The sequence below is a fragment of the Halyomorpha halys genome, unplaced genomic scaffold (genome assembly GCF_000696795.3).
Source record: "Halyomorpha halys isolate HHAL.00 unplaced genomic scaffold, Hhal_1.1 Scaffold677.1, whole genome shotgun sequence".
NCBI lineage: Eukaryota > Metazoa > Arthropoda > Insecta > Hemiptera > Pentatomidae > Halyomorpha > Halyomorpha halys.
This window is the reverse complement of record NW_027104651.1, coordinates 403,388-422,276: the sequence shown is the minus strand read 5'-3', so window position 1 is coordinate 422,276 and position 18,889 is coordinate 403,388. Positions and strand designations below refer to the sequence as shown.

Below are 18,889 nucleotides of genomic sequence, written 5' to 3'. Positions count from 1 at the left end.
CCTCCCTCTTCCTCTCCCTCTATTCGCCAGTAGTGGATTCATATTGATATTTCACAATGGGAGGCCTAAAACGGTTCCTTGAGCGCAACCCCGTTGGATCAGCCCCGTGATCCTCCCTGTTGGTAACTGGTAGAAGACTGAACGGCTCTCCAAGAAGGATTTAATAAGCTTGTATATATTTCTTGGACAGTGCAGCCATTTAAATTCCCCCATTATTCCATGCCACCACACTGTCAAAGGCTCCAGCAACATCATAAAAGAGGACAACAAAATATTTAGAGGTGGAGTGTTTTGCCGCCGTTAGGAGCTGATTAATAGCATCTGTGGTTGATAATCCCCTTCGTCCCCCAAACTGATCTGAAGAGAGTTGGTCTATCACTTCCTTTAGGTGCAGTAGCATGAGGCTTTCCAGAACTTTACCCATGACGTTTAAGAGGCATATTGGGCGATATGATTTTGCAGTAACTTCTGCTATCCCTGGCTTTAAAATCGCGACCATTTCTGACTCCTTCCAAATTCAAGTGAAGACACCTACTTTCAAGCATTTGTTGTAGAAATTTGTTTTGGCAGTATTGTCACTTCTTTGTTCTGATCTATGTTTTTACTATAATTAATTAATTGGTATATTCTCTCAACAATTTATGATTGTACTTTCTCTTACAAATTCATCATAACATTATTTTGTATTTAACGGGATTACTTGGTGACAACCCAACTAGCTTTGAGAGAATCTTTAGAGAAAGTAATTCCACTTAACTGTTCTTTGGTATACTTCCAATTCAAAATACAATCAAGTTTTTTGTTTTGTTATTTTTTATCAATTGTGCCATTAGTATACACCCAGTCTCACTATAGCATCCATTCGGAACAGACCTATTACTCAGTGTGACAAAAAACCAATTGATCAATTATTTACCTTTTTTTTTTTGTTTTATTTAGTAGTTTATAGTGTATGAACCAGTTTCTAGTTTACTGAAGACCTTTATATTATTTTGATAATAATATGTCAGAATAATGTTTTGCCACCCAATAACAATAACAGTCGAAAAGTTGAGACAATCCATTGTCAATGCGAATACGTACATGTAGCAATTAGCGTCACAGTAAACCAAAATAAATTAGTAAACGTTTTTGTTACTTTTGTATTTTTTGTATATTTTGTAGAAGATAAGAACCTAAATGCGTATGAACCATTCGGTTGTGTGTAAATGGTATTAGAATAAGGGACAAAATCTTCGATAATGAACGAAAACGGAATACAATAGCAGATGCAATTCCGATCTGAGCCGGGGGCATTTCCATTGGTGTACCCAATTAAAACATTATTTCCATCGTACCAAACCCTTTCAGGAAGCACAGGGTTTCTCTCGCCTCTTCGCCCTCCTTTGTCATTGGCAGAGCAAAAAGTCATTCCCGCTCGGAGAATAATGCTATCGCCTGTAGACTTTGAATAGCTCTCGCTACAATCACTACCCACCCCATTGTACCCAGTCTGTAGGCAGGCCGAGTCGGTTGAGAAAAAAACCGTGAAATTTTCGGAAAAATGTTGTAAATTTATAGAAAAACTGTAATACATGAAGTGGACATTTTAAAAATAAATAACATAATAAATACATTACTATATTTAGAGTTAAAAGGGGAAAAATTTTAGGTATTATAATTTAAGTCCGCGATCCAACTACACATCTGGTTCTGCGGACTGGTGAGATCCATTCAATGATTTAAGCCATGTTAAACTATTTCAATGAAGATAAAACCTACCTGATATTAAAAATCATTAAATTGTACGTTAACTTACCGAATTTAATATTATTACATTAGAGTTCTTTTTAACCCACTCAAAATTCAAAGGTTTCGGGTTCTGTCGCCTTATATGTATATTCTTTTATTAGCGTTCCATTATGTTTTTAAACAAAACTAAGTTTTTTTATTATTAATTTTTTTTAAATGTTTGGCATTTATCGCTACTTTGCTTGAATTGTGACTCAACTAAAAAAAAAGAAAGCGTTTTTCGGATTTTTGTGTGTTCCAAAAACATCAACAGACGTAACTTGCCTTGCCGCGAAGGTGGGTGGGGTATACGAGATTGGCACTTTAGATTCACAGAAAACAAAGTCAAGGCAACAACTGTGGAATCGATTTCAGTTTTTACAGCAATAATCGTGCTGGTAATAAAAAAAAAATATGATAAACCTATATATGTATGCAACATATAAATTTCACAATACCAATTCGTAGTTTAAAAAAAAACAACTCATATTTACTTTAAGAAATAAGTAAACCCTAATGTTACTACTACTTTGCGTGGTAAAAAAAAAATCATGGTTCTCAGAAAATCGTTATTTGGCTCATATACTCATATCATATCCCGAAATTCTACTATTCATTCTATAATATATGTTCTATACTCTGAAAATGTTTATTATTATTATTTTTTTTTTTTTGCTTTAATTATTTAATGTCTTTTTCACTTTTGCAATTGCCTCTTTTCACGTTTTTAGCGTAATTTCTTTGGTATTTTTCGAATTTGTCTTAAATATTGTATGATGTATAACGAAAATGTAACAGTTCAAAAAAATTTTTTTTTCAAAACTGGGACTTCATGAAAAATGGGTCGGCAAAATGGGTAATGTGCTGGCACAATACGTTTATTTAGTAAATTATCTTTGAAGAGACAAAGTTATCCAATACACAAAAAATTAGAAAATAGAATAAAGTTTGACGTAAATATTTTTAAAAAATGTAAGTATGCTTCTTCAGTGAAATTAGCATTGTGTAAAATGTGCCACTATAAAAACAGCAATATGTAGTTAGTTCCGTATAACTGGCTGGAACCAATTGTAATTAATTTATATTAGAATGTGTAAATTAAAAATCTTACCTTTTATCCCCCGGTGGAGCGGCCCTCCCCGTTCTTTATACCCCCGGCCAGCGGCTCCTGGACCAATATTGTAACCCCCTTCTTCAGAGGACCCAGCCCAACTCCTTATAATGCCATATGGCAAAAGAAGGGCATCATTTACGTTTATGTATACTTAGTTATATATTAATATTGTTATTTATAATAAAGGAGGTAAAAAAAAAAAATAATATTAAAACTTTTCTAAAAGAAACCTACTTTGAAACGTGACTTAAATGAAGTATAAAATAACTTTACTTTCAAGTCAGTGCCAAAAGAGAATGGAAAATCATTTTATTTTTCCAAAAAAAAAAACACAATATGTCTATATAAGAGTAGACTATTATTTTTTTTAAGAAGATTTTCTATATTGCTATACTTGAAGTTCGCGATCCAACTACACATCTTGTTTTGTGAACTGGTGGGATCCATTTAGTGATTTAAGCCCTGTCAAACAATTTCAATAAAGATAAAACCTACCTGATATTAAAAATCATTAAATTGTACGTTAACTTACCGAATTTAATATTATTACATTCTTATTTTTAGAATCGTTTTTGAAAAAAATCGGAAAATTGTGAAAAATCGACCCTAAACAATGACACTTCCAACCAGCCCGATGTTTCATACATACATCTATAGTATTACTTTTTTCTCGTAACCTCCTTTATTATTATAATCGGATAATACGTATAATAATAAAGAAAGTTACGGGGGGAAAAGTACTATAGATGTACATATAAAACACCGAACTGAAATATAACAATGAAACAATACTTAATTCAGTAAGCCAACGTACAATTGAATAGATCTTAATATCAGGTAGGTTTTATCTTTATTGAAATTGTTTGACAGGGCTTAAATCACTAAATGGATCCCACCAGTTCACAAAACAAGATGTGTAGTTGGATCGCGAACTTCAAGTATAGCAATATAGAAAATCTTCTTAAAAAAAATAATAGTCTACTCTTATATAGACATATTGTGTTTTTTTTTTTGGAAAAATAAAATGATTTTCCATTCTCTTTTGGCACTGACTTGAAAGTAAAGTTATTTTATACTTCATTTAAGTCACGTTTCAAAGTAGGTTTCTTTTAGAAAAGTTTTAATATTATTTTTTTTTTTTACCTCCTTTATTATAAATAACAATATTAATATATAACTAAGTATACATAAACGTAAATGATGCCCTTCTTTTGCCATATGGCATTATAAGGAGTTGGGCTGGGTCCTCTGAAGAAGGGGGTTACAATATTGGTCCAGGAGCCGCTGGCCGGGGGTATAAAGAACGGGGAGGGCCGCTCCACCGGGGGATAAAAGGTAAGATTTTTAATTTACACATTCTAATATAAATTAATTACAATTGGTTCCAGCCAGTTATACGGAACTAACTACATATTGCTGTTTTTATAGTGGCACATTTTACACAATGCTAATTTCACTGAAGAAGCATACTTACATTTTTTAAAAATATTTACGTCAAACTTTATTCTATTTTCTAATTTTTTGTGTATTGGATAACTTTGTCTCTTCAAAGATAATTTACTAAATAAACGTATTGTGCCAGCACATTACCCATTTTGCCGACCCATTTTTCATGAAGTCCCAGTTTTGAAAAAAAAATTTTTTTGAACTGTTACATTTTCGTTATACATCATACAATATTTAAGACAAATTCGAAAAATACCAAAGAAATTACGCTAAAAACGTGAAAAGAGGCAATTGCAAAAGTGAAAAAGACATTAAATAATTAAAGCAAAAAAAAAAAAATAATAATAATAAACATTTTCAGAGTATAGAACATATATTATAGAATGAATAGTAGAATTTCGGGATATGATATGAGTATATGAGCCAAATAACGATTTTCTGAGAACCATGATTTTTTTTTTACCACGCAAAGTAGTAGTAACATTAGGGTTTACTTATTTCTTAAAGTAAATATGAGTTGTTTTTTTTTAAACTACGAATTGGTATTGTGAAATTTATATGTTGCATACATATATAGGTTTATCATATTTTTTTTTTATTACCAGCACGATTATTGCTGTAAAAACTGAAATCGATTCCACAGTTGTTGCCTTGACTTTGTTTTCTGTGAATCTAAAGTGCCAATCTCGTATACCCCACCCACCTTCGCGGCAAGGCAAGTTACGTCTGTTGATGTTTTTGGAACACACAAAAATCCGAAAAACGCTTTCTTTTTTTTTAGTTGAGTCACAATTCAAGCAAAGTAGCGATAAATGCCAAACATTTAAAAAAAATTAATAATAAAAAAACTTAGTTTTGTTTAAAAACATAATGGAACGCTAATAAAAGAATATACATATAAGGCGACAGAACCCGAAACCTTTGAATTTTGAGTGGGTTAAAAAGAACTCGCTTCATAATGATATAAAGTTACATCTGTATTTCAGATCCAATTAAATTATCATTACATTCAACTAATTGGTTCATTTCTCAGATACAATCATCAGACTGGCTTGATCATAGCAGCTATTACTGAAATGACTATATTACATCTGAGAGAGAGAAAGTTTCAGGAATCGCTATCAAAGGGTAGTATGAGCACAACAGAATTTTGCTCCGCAGAACTCAAACAAGTGAGAATACTCAGTCACAAAAAGCATCACTAAAGCGAAGCAATTTCATAACGTTCCCTTTCACAGTCCTTGCTCCAATAGAGATCATAAAGGATAAAAGCTAGAAGAATGTATTGATCAGTTACTAATCCATGTAATAATGTAAGAAAATTATAAAATTACTAAGGAATCTCATATGATTAAACATGATATACTTATTAAATGTTTAATGAGACAGATAAGGTTAAGACCGAAATCCATTTAAGAGGTTGTGTTCCCTAGGGTATATGCCACCCGGGGATATAGGAATAGCTTTTGTCTTATAATGAAGCTTACTATAAGCCATTCATGCCCTTGGAATACAAGAGAATTAATTTCATATGGTGGAGGAAGAGAAGGTGAACACAGAATAACCATAACTCCATAGTGATAGTTATATGCAGTAGTAACATAACAGTTTGTTACATTAGAAACCGAATTAATATATTTTTATATTTATTATCTTATTATTTTCTTGAGACTGATTATCATTGTTTAAAAAAAATAAATTTTATCAAATCTAAGTCTCAAAATAATCTATATTTATAGAGAATTATAAGTCCAATGTTTTGGCCAATTCAGTCATCCTCAAGAACATTCCAACAATAGGGTTATTTTTACTAAAATTATTGACCCTCACTTTTTCGAAAATAATATTGTTTTCCCCCAAAATCGAGAATTTACCGCATTGATATTTTCATTGATAGATAACAGGGAAACTGCTATTCCTACGATGAATATTATTACATACTACTGCAAAGTCAATTAAACTAGTTTCAGTTCGAACAATAATCGATAGCTGTAATATTTAAATTAAATCACTCCTGAGAAATCGAATCATTCCCAAGATCCGCGGATCATTTATATATATATGCAATACATTTTTTGAGGTTAGAAACTTCTAAATTGAATATATTTTATTCTTAATTATCATAAAGATGCACGGTACGGAACTATTGTCCCATATTCATGTACTTTAGTAAACCTCATAATTAGTCAAACTTTTAATTTCACAAGGGAAATCATGTCATTACCCACATGACTGAAAAAAACTGTTTTACATTGTAAAAAAATGAATAAAAAATAAAACAAAACAATAAAAACAAAAATAAATAATAAAAAAGGAAAAAAAAGAAACAATGTAAAACAGCTTTTTTCATCCATGTGGATAATGACATAATTTCCCTTGCGAAATTAAAAGTTTGACTAATTATGAAGATTATTAAAGTACATGAAAATGAGACAATAGTCCCTAAACCTTGTGCATCGTTATGATAATTTAGAATAAAATATATTCAAATTGGAAATTTCTAACAGCAAAAAATTTATAATCCCTAAATATTTACAACCATATAACTACTTACCAATAATTAATAATAACCATAAATAAAAAAAAATAATTCGTATGAAGAAAGAGAAAAAAAGTTTACACTAGATAACTGAATTCTAATGAAAAAAATAAATTGCGAAAAATACAAAGAGAAAAGGAAGATTAATGATTTTCAATATAGTTAGAACTTCAATATCGAGAAAAATAAATTTACCAAAAAAAAATGCAGTCGTTTAATAGTAGACCAAACAATTTTTGGCAGAGAACAAGTTAAAGAACGAAGCATTTCCAGAATTCATAATGCCTAATTTTTTAATGGATGGTTTGGATTTGGATTGCTAAAAAAAATTCCAATTTTCATCCCACTGCGAGGTCTATTTAATAAAAATATATATTTTAATTAAAAATCACAAAGCAAATTATTTACTATATTTAAGCTACTTATACTATTTTAGTAAATAAATTGATAGCTCATTTTTAAGTTCTAATGAAATGGTCTTTGGTAACAATCCTCAAATCTTCAAAGAAAGATTTAACGTAATTAAAGAATTGCAATACTCATTATGTAATTAGAATTACGTGCGACTTATAACAGGTTACTACATTCATCTAATACAGCAATAGTGGACTAATTTTTTTTCTTTCAAATCTAAAACAAAAAGAGAAAAATATTAAATTTTTTGCAGTTAAAAGTATGCCCTAGGTATGTTAAAGGAATTTCTATCTGCATGAGCTACACAAGACAAATATGAGAAGAGGAAAGAAGAGTAGGGAAAAAAAGAAGGAAATGAAAGAATACAAAGGGAAAGACTAAATAGAATGCAAATGGTTCTTTTTTTTTTTTTTGTTACCCCACATATTCCACTTTCCTGTACTGTTCCTGACAATTTAAATTACCATTCTGATGCTCCTTAGCATTCTAATTAATCTTATTCAAAAGTCATACATAAGAAATTTCAGTGAATTACATGTAAACAAAAGAGTACATACATTTTGGTAACTTGCTTAATAACCACCAAGAATGACAAATCTGCACAACAAAATACGCAGAAATATTTTAATTATATGGTATCAGACAGTAACTAAACATCTTTATACCAATTAGAGATGCCTCCAAAAAGGTTCTTATTTAACTAATATTATCTGTTCTAGCAATTAATTAGTTCTTTAAAGTAAACAAAGGCACTTATTTGATGAACTAAGAATTAAGTTAATTTGGTCAGAGGTAATTTTTTAAAAATAAAAACGAAAAGTTCTATGAAATGTTAGTTCGAACATGGTGCTCTATAATTATTAATTCAATGGAGTTTAGTATTTTTTTTTACAAATTTGATCAGAATATCTTTTGAATAGGAATTTGAAAATAAGTAAGGAATAAAGAATTAATTTAATGTTTAAATGTATAAAGAGCACCGCACAAAAGTGTATGTGTATCATCACAGTATATTAAACTTCTCAAAGGGTTCTTCATCAAAGCATATTAAACCATTTGCACAGTAAGTGAATGTGTATTATCACAGTATATTGAACTTCTCAAAGCGTTCATCAAAGCATATTAAACTATTTGTACAGTGCTCATTAAATTAACTCCAGTGAAAATATCAGAGCGTCCAATTTAGTACAACACAAACATACCAATTTTGTAAATTTAAATCTAATCAAATAAAATAAGTAGAGAAAGTAAGAAAGTAACTAAATAAAATAAGAAATGGAAATTGAAAATAATAAAAATACTGTGTGGGTAATTAAATTTAAAGTTCTATGAATAACTAAAGTGATCCCCTTTTTTTTCTTTTTATTTCGTACTCCCCTGACGAAATAAGAAATTGAATAAATACATATAGGTAGGTATATGTATACCTGGTAGTTTATAATTGCTTCGATTGCCTAGTGGCATTTTAAGGTGGTGTGTAGAGTCCAGGTGGTGTTGTGGTGACTTATGCCAGTTGAATTATTGGGACAACGTGATCCCACTACTCTATGCTTTGTTAAGCAATTCCTTAAAATTATGATTAATGCGAGAGTGTTAATTAAGTATTTTTTAAACAAAATAGTCTGGAATCACAATATTTTATATTGGTTTGAGGAATAGAAGTAAAAAACAAATATCAATCCTTAAGTTTTAAACTTTCAAACAGAAATAGTCAAGCGGCAAGGATATTATTCCCAGGTAAACTTTATACCACTAGAAAGCAAAATGTTTTCAGGGAAGAAAAGAGGCCTACGACTCATATCTCTATGGGCTTTTAGCAGGAGGAAATGAGTTTTCTCACACGCGCATATTGAGCATACATGGAAAACATTTTTAGTTATCTAAAAGATCGTAGCGGATATTAGTGAGAAGAACCGTTGGCCATATTGCAACACAACACTGAAGAGACTTCGTGGTACGTATTTATAAAAATAAAACCAAACCACAAGGTTATACAATGCATAGATTTATCAACTTTCATTTAATAAGAGAACATAAAAAACTAAAGAAAAAAAAAGTTGAGCCATTACATCCAGAACTTCTATCCCTAAGAAGCATTTTCCAGGTTTCTAGCACCATACAGCACTTATTTCATTGCCAATAAGATAGAAGGATCGACCAGACCCATCCAATTCAATGAAAAATTGTTGTAGCTAAAATAAATTCTATAATCAAAGGAACCCGAAATTATTACTAACAAGGGAAGGCTATGCACGTGGGATCACCATTTTTTTTGAAAAATGAAATTCATCAACTAATTATTAAAAACTGCAATGTATGGTGTAATATTTTGAGCTAAAACATTACATACCAATGTTTATTATGTGTTCTACAATGCTGTGATATCACTAACCCAAGGTTTATGCCAGGCACCCAATGAAAATGTGGGTTTATACGTTTTTTCCCAAAACCTAACTGTTCATTCTAGTCGTTATTCAGTCTGTTATTCCTATTTTATATTTTGGTAATTTATTTTTAGTGTTCTTAATCATGTCTTATGTGCTTATGAGGTTGGAGTAACATAAATTTAAATTTTGTAGAAGAAACTGCTCGTAGATTCCGATTGCTGCAACACCTACTTGACAAACGCTCTAAACTTCCCATTCACTACAAAAAATTAGTATACACTACGACAATTAAACCAATTTAGACATATGGAATTGAGCTCTAGGGCTCTACCAAGCCATCAAATTCCTCCCGCATCCAATCCTTACAATCCAAAATCCTATGTAAAATCCTTGATACTCCTTATTACGTTACAAATAAACTCATCCACAAAGACCTTAACATCCCATTCGTTGCAGATCTGGCCCAAAACAGATATGCGTCTTTTCATACCAAACTCCTTACTCATCCTAATCCATTAATTCTTAATCTTTCATCCTTAACAATCCCTGATAACTCTTTGAGGCGTATGAAAAGAAGATGGCCACGGGACCTTCTAATTTAAATTAATGCTTGAAGTAGCACCAATGGTTGGTTCCTTCCCAAGATTTTCAAGTGTAAATGAAACATACAACATATTTACTAATTGTATTGATTACTTGTACAAATGTAAATCACATTAAATAAATAAATAAAAATTATGTAGATTTCATTTTTGTTGATAGCCCGATTGTTAAATTTTTCTATAGTAACCACTTATTTAAATTTTCCTTGAAACTACTTTTTTATTACCGAAGTATGATTTTAGGTGCATCAAATTTGAATCTATATCCATCTTGTCTGCAATGTATGGTTGCAAAATCTAAAAGAAATTATTATATATTTTTTATTGTTATAATTTCTTTTAGATCAAGAATCGGGCAATCAATTAGAAATCAGACGTACAACAAGATATAACTAACAAAAATCAAACCCGCATTTATCTTTCTTCATTTCAACCATATTCATTTCTGTCACAAACCTCGAGTTAGTGGTATCAGAATGTAGAACACACAGTAATAGACAAGAATAACTAATGTTTATTGTTATTATACTCTTACATTGTAGATTTTCAATAATTAATTTAAAAAATTATGTTTTTTTTTTTTTCACAGTAGGGCATGACTTGCCTCAATATTTAGTCTTATTGACTGATCTTCAAGAACCACTACACATACACACATATCTGAGTGAGTTCATGTTATCGACATCAAATGGGTTAGTTAAACGATTTATATTTTTGATAATGTCATTTGAATAATTTATATTCCTCAAACTAAAAAATGAAAACGTTTTCATGAAATTAAAAATTAATCCACTGTAAAAGCGAAGTCGGAGGGGGAGTTCAAGAATTTTGCAAATTTAAGCGAGTTGAATATGCATAAGGGCCTGAACTGTGTTTAAAAATCACGTAAAAGCTACCTCGTAATGTGAAGCAGCGCTGGAGCGAATTTGAATTTCTTATCTTTCATGGGAGTGAAATTAAAGATGTTAAGCCGGACCTATAATATTTTTAATAAGTTAAGTTTCAAGCACAATAGCATAATTGAAGTTAACAAGATACATAATGTACAGAATTGGAGAGGGTACGAATATTTCAGAATTGAAATAATTCCATCAAGAATTAAATATTTAAGGAATGGTTCCGAAAGCCTTATTGAAGATGTTATAGCTAGCTCAACTGTGATTAATCATTCATGACTTCTTCTCAACTGTGATAATGATGATAGATGCGCTTAGGATTTTAGCGAAGAGGCATCTTTTAGATGAACCAAATTGGAATTTAGTAATGTATAGATATAAATATTTAAAAATTAAATTGAGAAACTGCCCAACTAAGTCTTTACCTGACATACTTCAATCTGTTCCATTGTAAAACATTAAAAAAAAAAAAATGATATTTTGGCTTTGGTTGATTTATTAATTTATAATTGTTAAGATTTATGTTAATATAGTTTTAAAAAAAAACAAAGAGCCTGGAACTGGAGGTTAAAAAAAAAGCAAATTAAGTGAGATCTCGGCTTACTTCTTCCTTCCCATCTAAGAGAATGATCTTAATTTAATTATTGAAAATAAATAATTAAATTAGGCAAAGTGTTCTTGCTGTAGAATTTATCGTGGAACGCGCAAATCTCATGATTCGAATGATGCAGTAAAACCTTGATCACCCGTTCCATAATTTACCATATTTCTCCCTAAACTTTTAACTGGTGAGGTATGGTGCACCAGATATAAGGCTCTAATAAACCTGCTATAATACAGTAATCACTTTTTTTTTAATGACTCCCTTTCTTTCATTTTAGACATACAAGGGGAAGGGAACTATCTAAAGAAACCATCCTATTCTAACCACAATAGACGGTAACCTCCAAAGAAATTACGGTCGACACACAGTGAAAATTCAGTTAGTTTTGAATTCGAATTCGTTCGTAATTTTTTAATTTACTAGAAATATGTTTGCTAAATAAAAACTTATCAACATAAACCTAGAGCTTTTTAAAATCAAACTTATGATGAAAATTAATTTTGACTTAAGTTGGCAGGACTTTTATTCAGTATTATGAGCCCCACCAATTGTAGAGACTGATAAAAAAAATAAAAATAAAAATGCATACCGTCCAGCTTTAGAGTTTCTATTTTAAACAATTTTCTCCCTTCTCTCCCTTCCATCTCTCCAGCAAACCTTTTTTCCCTAATTAGGAGTTCCCCCTTTAGATTAGAAAATATCTGGTCAAGTTATATATACCCACTGTTCCAATTTCGATGATTTTTTTTTGTTCTAAAGGAATTACTTTTACCTCTCACATGGCCATAATTTACCATCAAATGTATAGTTTTTGTGTAAGGGGAAAAAGAACTTTTCTTTCTTTCATAACTTTTTAACTTAAATTTTTTTTTAGGAAGATATAACCTTTTTTTTATTCTTTATTTATTTTCCCCTCACATTAGAACAACGCTTCACGTTTTTTGGCTATTTTACAGTTTATTGTATTAATTAAAAATAAAACATAATCAACAGTTTTTTTAAAAAATATTATACATTGAATTTCAATAAATAACTAAAAATTAATAAAAAGTAATTTAAAATTTGTTTAACTATTTACAAAGCTAGTTAAAATATTTTATATCAATCAACAAATTTAAAAAGGTTTTTATATTACGCCAAAATTTAATGGTAATTATTCTTATTTTTTTTTTTACTTATTTGATAGACATATGTCAATTTATTTAAAACAAATTTTAATATTAAATTATGAATATCAGTGAAAATTTTCTTAGTTTTTCATTCAGCACTTCCTCGGAGGTTTAAGGACATAGAGCCGCTTTGGCACAATAATACACGTTTGCAGCAGATATTGTGTGAAGGGTATCCGATGTAATACACAGATCGAAATATATTTCATCTATTAAAACTGCAAAGATATTTAAATAAACAAAACCTTGAGAAATAGGTTATATCTTAAAATATGTAAAACCGTGGTATTGAATCAAAGATCTAATATTTCATGTTGTGGCTTATATGCTCGATATAAAAATAAAATTAATATTCAGAAAACTAACCTTATGTTATGACAAGACCAAGAAACCTTATTCAAATTTCAAGATAAGGATACCTGCAGAATTTAAATTATTTTTCAACATGGCTCATAGATAGGAAAAGTATTAGAAAGATCTATTAGTTGAAAGAGGTCCTAACTTCTGAAAAAAGCAGTGCCTCCAGACCATAACTTCAGAGATCCTGCTTAGTATTCCAGCAGCTTGGGGGTCTTAGACGGTTCAAACTAGCCCCTTCACTTGAATTTGAACAAGAAACATTTACATAGATAAATTGTGAATTATATGAATCCGTCCTACAGATTTATTCATTCAGTTAGTTATCAATTAATTAGTTAAAGAAACAAATTTTAATTTATGAACGAAACCAAATGTAGTCAAATAAAAACAAAACAAAATGAAAAAAATTCATCAAGGTTTTACAATAAAAAGAAAATAAATTTTCTATTACAAAATAAATACAACCAAAACTGTAGCCAATAAACAAAGGACATTGGTAGTTGTACATATTAGCATATAACTTGCTATTACAATTCTTGAAGTCTTAATTATAATTGAATAATAATTTATATGACTTAACAGATTGATTTAAATTTTATTAACAAAATCTCCTACAATAAATTTCGCGTTTAAAACATATAAATAATATATAGGTGTAAACAAGAAATTAAATCATACAAATGAATAATTTATTTTCAAAAAATCACAAAACCCAATAAATCGATATTTAGTTTTACCTCAAAATCGTTTCTCTGACTGAAATAGATCTGTCTATATAATATTCCTAATTCTCAGTCTAAATGAGTAATAACCTATGTAAAAGTAAGCACTAATTTGAAAGAGGTTATTATTTATGGATTTGTGACGTTTATTTTATAAAACACCTAAACTAAACGGGAGCGGCCCATATCAAATCAATTCCCTAATCACTTACTCCCCTTTTCTCTGCCTAATTTATAGCAAAGCCTCAGCGTACCAAATCGTAACACTATCATGTTCTTTAATCTAAATTACACAGAATCATTTTATTTGTATTAATAAAAACCATTAATAATCATTTAAGGTAAATTTAGCCCTTAAAACCTAGAAATTAATTCAATACAATAACTACAAAAGAAAATATAAACATATACATATTAATAATTTCTGACCTCTTAACTTTCAATGATATATATGTATAAATATATAATATATATTAAAAAAAAGGAAACGAAGAACTTGTTAGACAACGCATTACGGCAACTTCAATACTGAATTTTATTGCTGAAGGGATCCTCTATATATGTTTCCAATAGGAGTGAGGAAATTCACTGATATACACCATTTGACAGTAACATACATAAATATATTTAAAGAAGGAAATGAGAGAAACATATATCTAATACAGTTTATTCAATCATTGATACTAATTTTCACAAGACAATTGTATTTTCAGATACAAATATATTAGTACAATAAACTTGTAAATAAATAAACATAAATAGAAGAATGTTATTTAATGTACTTAAATGGACGCACTTATAAGTATTCATATCTATTAGTACAACACAAGCATTTTTAATATTTAAAGCAAACTTCAATAAATCTAAAATCTGTAAACCACAATGAATTTTTAAAAGAAAAAAATGCGTAGGGAATAAAAAAAAAAAATATTCACCTGTAAAATGTAAAATAAAAATCAGAGTTGAGCATTTATTCATATAAGAGCGAAGAGTGATCATTCATAATTCATGGTGATTAATTAGTTACCTTAAGGTCATGAGGATTTGAGTAAGCTTTGATTATATTTGAGTGTGTGTTTAATATTCAATAAGTTCCTTAAGTTTACTTGCGATTTAGAACAACCCCTTGAAAATAAATAAACAAGTATTTTTCAGTAGAGCAGTACATACATTATACATATTGATCCAGAAGCCAATCAATAATTTTATTTATTTTCAAGGAAAATGAGTAAGGCTTGAAATAAACCACGGATATTGGATATTAATAAGGAACCGTGACAATCTTCTACTAATTTAATAGATGATTAAGAATTAACTAAAGTTATGCCCAATTCTGATGCATATCGGATATAAAAGAATCAAATAATAAAAAAAAAATTCTGTAAGGTCAAAATTAAAATAATACATGTTTCTAAAAAACAGTAAATACCAAATAAGCAATTAAATTAATGATTACACACATATTTATAAAATAAATGTAAAAGAACGTAAATATTGTCTTGTACGTCAATACAACAAAATTGTGAGATAAGGTATAAGGTTAAGATTTTATATGGTAAAAAAGAATATGAATATAAACAAATCTAAAATATTGGAATTAACTTTATATAAAATAGGTTTCCTAAACAATTAATCATTTGAGTGATATATGTTTTAGATTAAGTGAATTTCTATTTGCAATTGTTTTATATCAATTTACTTTATTAAAGAAAAATACAAATAACGAAAAAATTCAAGTCTTTTTTACTCAATTGAAAATTTATATATCTAATTTCTAGAACAACAGATAATGCTTAAAATTGGAATCGTACACTTTAAACAACTATTTAGTAAAACTAGTTTCACAATATTAATCTCACTGACAGACAGAGAAAACCAATCAGTACTCACCGAGATCGCCGTCACCAAGAGGCGGATGAACTGCGCCGAAGAACCTCTTGTCCAGCAGCTGAAGAAGTTGAAGAGCCGTCTCATGAATTTCCGAACGCGGGCACCCTGTACTCATGAGGGTGACGTTTATAACGGCGGTGTAATGGTCACAAGGATACTCCCTGGAACAAGAGTATAATATCTTAGATCGGAAGAGAGGAGAGATGAATACCATTGATTTCAATTAAGAAAAGTAAAGTAAATAATAACAAAAAAAAAACAGAACATAAGCTAAAAAAAAAATACAAAATTGGAAAAAAAGAATTATATGTTCATACATGTTTAAAAAGTAGGGCTTAAGGACGAGGGCTATTCCGATGATTCTTCTAAAGAATAGTAACAATTATAATTCTATTAACATGAATCGGAGTCCAGCCAATAGAAGAACCTTACATTTTTACAGGTCAAGTATTAACAGTAAGATACTTTTAATATTATATTATCAACCCATTAATAAATAAATCTGAGATAAAATATTAGAAAACTAGTCAATAAGTTTTACAAAAACCTACACTTCGAAAGTACATAAATATAGCTAAATTCTTTCATCACCTTTTTATTTAATGAATTTATAATAATAAAAAAGCCGGGTGGTATCCCTTGATACTTCAAAATTTAATCATAGAAATTTATTATTCAGACGTTTTAGCAACAAGAATATACAGCACAAAAGTCAACGTTGGATAATAATGTGGAGGTAACCAGAACCTCCTGGGTTTTAAAAGAAAGTGGGATGATGAACATTTAAAATTAAGACACGCAAGAGTAACTATGATAGGAATATAAGATGACAATATAGGACGCAATATAAGAATATTATAATATTTATAATGAAAAATAAGTTATCTTAAAAAATAAAAATTGTATATTTAAGAAACAGAGGTTCGATAGGGAATGTCCATAATATTCTTTCTCGACGCATAATTACGTACATAAAGCTAATTCACAAAAGTTTTCTTGTAGGGACTACGAAAAACGCTGCAGTTTTATAGTATATATATATTTCATAAAGATCATTATAAAAGGAGCAAGCGACCTCTATAAATTACTGACGTATAGAACAAAACATAGGGTATCATTACGGAGAAATAACGAGATACAGCAGAACAAATGTGGTACATGATCATTCCTTAAAATGATGACCAAGTCTCCCAAGAACGGAAAGGAACAGAAAGAAAGTAGAAGAGAATAGGTGACAAAGGACAAGCTCAGCCAAAAATATGACTCTTTTTCCGGATAATAACCAATGTCACAAAATATGTCCCTTACAAGAAAATGCCCATATAGCACCATTGGAGTATACTGCTCAAATATCCTACAATTAAAACCAAATACCATAAAACAAACTATAGTTGTAAATAAATGTGTAAATATTCACAATATAATATCTGATTATTACCAATATAATATGTGATTATTAACAATACAATAATTCTTCAATGCAAGTCGTGAATAAGTGTAAGCGGGAACAGATCAAATTTATTATATCAGTATTTATATTACTCAATTCATTTTTAGAATAAACAAATTTTTGCTGTTGAATTTTGTAACATATCGAATTTTTGTATATATTATATATAATAATGCTGGCAAATATTCAATCGGTTTATTTATAATTTTCGTAACTTATTCTGGCTTTATTAAATTAAATAAAAATACATGCAAATAATATTTTAACCTTACATGTTACAACTACAAAAATAGAGTTTATGGAAGGTCTAATCCTACTTTTACGTTGAAACTAGAAGGCGTATATAGCTTAGCTTAGATTAGAATTAAAGTTTTAACTATTATTGGTGATTGTATGATATGTTCCCTTCCTATCTACAAACAAAAAAGTAAACCATTTACTAGTTAAACAACTTCATGTTAATTAATTAGTATTTTAGTTCTTGTACAAATCATATTGATAGTGTATACTTCTCAAATAAGCTCACCCATATCACAAAATATGTGAAGGATGTATATCAAGCTCATCAAATTTTTTACGGGAATATATTGTGGTCGTAGTTTCTGAGAGTAAAAATAAATAAAATAAAAAAAAGACATTTTAAAATAAAAATAACTTTAAATATCAAATGATAATTTTTAAATTGTTTATATACAATATATAAACACAGTGTGTGTTTTTGTGATGCACGTACAATAGTTTTAACATTTTAGTATATTGTTCCTAAATAAATTATTTAATTTTTATCAAGTTATACATGATTTCAGGATTCCAGTATACTCTTTTATATAAACATTTTAACGATACCTTTAGAATGTTTGAAAATAAACAGCAATTATAATCGTCTTGAGCGCAAGGATAAAATTTTAATTGGTAAATGATTAAAATATTCCAACACTTAAAGACAATAGTATGGAAAAGTAAGGGAGTATTTTCCCATTTGGCTATTTTACAGTTACACCACATTTCAGGGGGAAGGGGAGGGGGAATCACTCTTTCTCATCATATGATAAAACTTAGTAGCTAAGACCTTTAGTTCCGATATTCTGCTAGACAGGAATTCCTTCAGCTGATTTAATGGTGCAAGAAGGATATAGTCTCTCGCAAAGAAATACAGTCGAATGGCCGAGATCCCCAACTATAACAATATAAGACTTCAATAGCTATAAAAACTGTTTACGTTGATATGGCGGATACAGGGCTGAATGACTAAATTTTTCCTATACAATATTGTATTTTATTTTCTAACAGTACACGTAATGTTTTTATTAACGACTAAAGAGTTCTTAAGCATTAAGTTATGTCTATAATTGCTTGTTCCCTAAATTTTATTTGTTATCCGATGAGTGTTACTTCTAGTAGCTTTATCCTCCACTCATAGAAGAGGGGGAGCAGGTCTAGAACCTGCTGACCAGTGTGATTTCTTAAAGCTATTATATTTAAATAATAAAAGAAAAAAATATATAATGTATGAAAACTTAATTTTA

The 18,889-nt window shown here is 29.4% G+C and overlaps 1 protein-coding gene across 1 annotated transcript in view; it reads right to left on the bottom strand.

Moving 5' to 3' along the window:
• The window catches only part of LOC106685289 (protein furry), a 290,462-nt gene that overhangs the window by 206,621 nt on the left and 64,952 nt on the right, over positions 1-18,889 (bottom strand). The window contains exon 25 of the mRNA XM_067046186.1: positions 15,914-16,074. Within this exon, the coding sequence (XP_066902287.1) occupies positions 15,914-16,074 (161 nt within the window). The remainder of the gene's footprint in view (positions 1-15,913; positions 16,075-18,889) is intronic.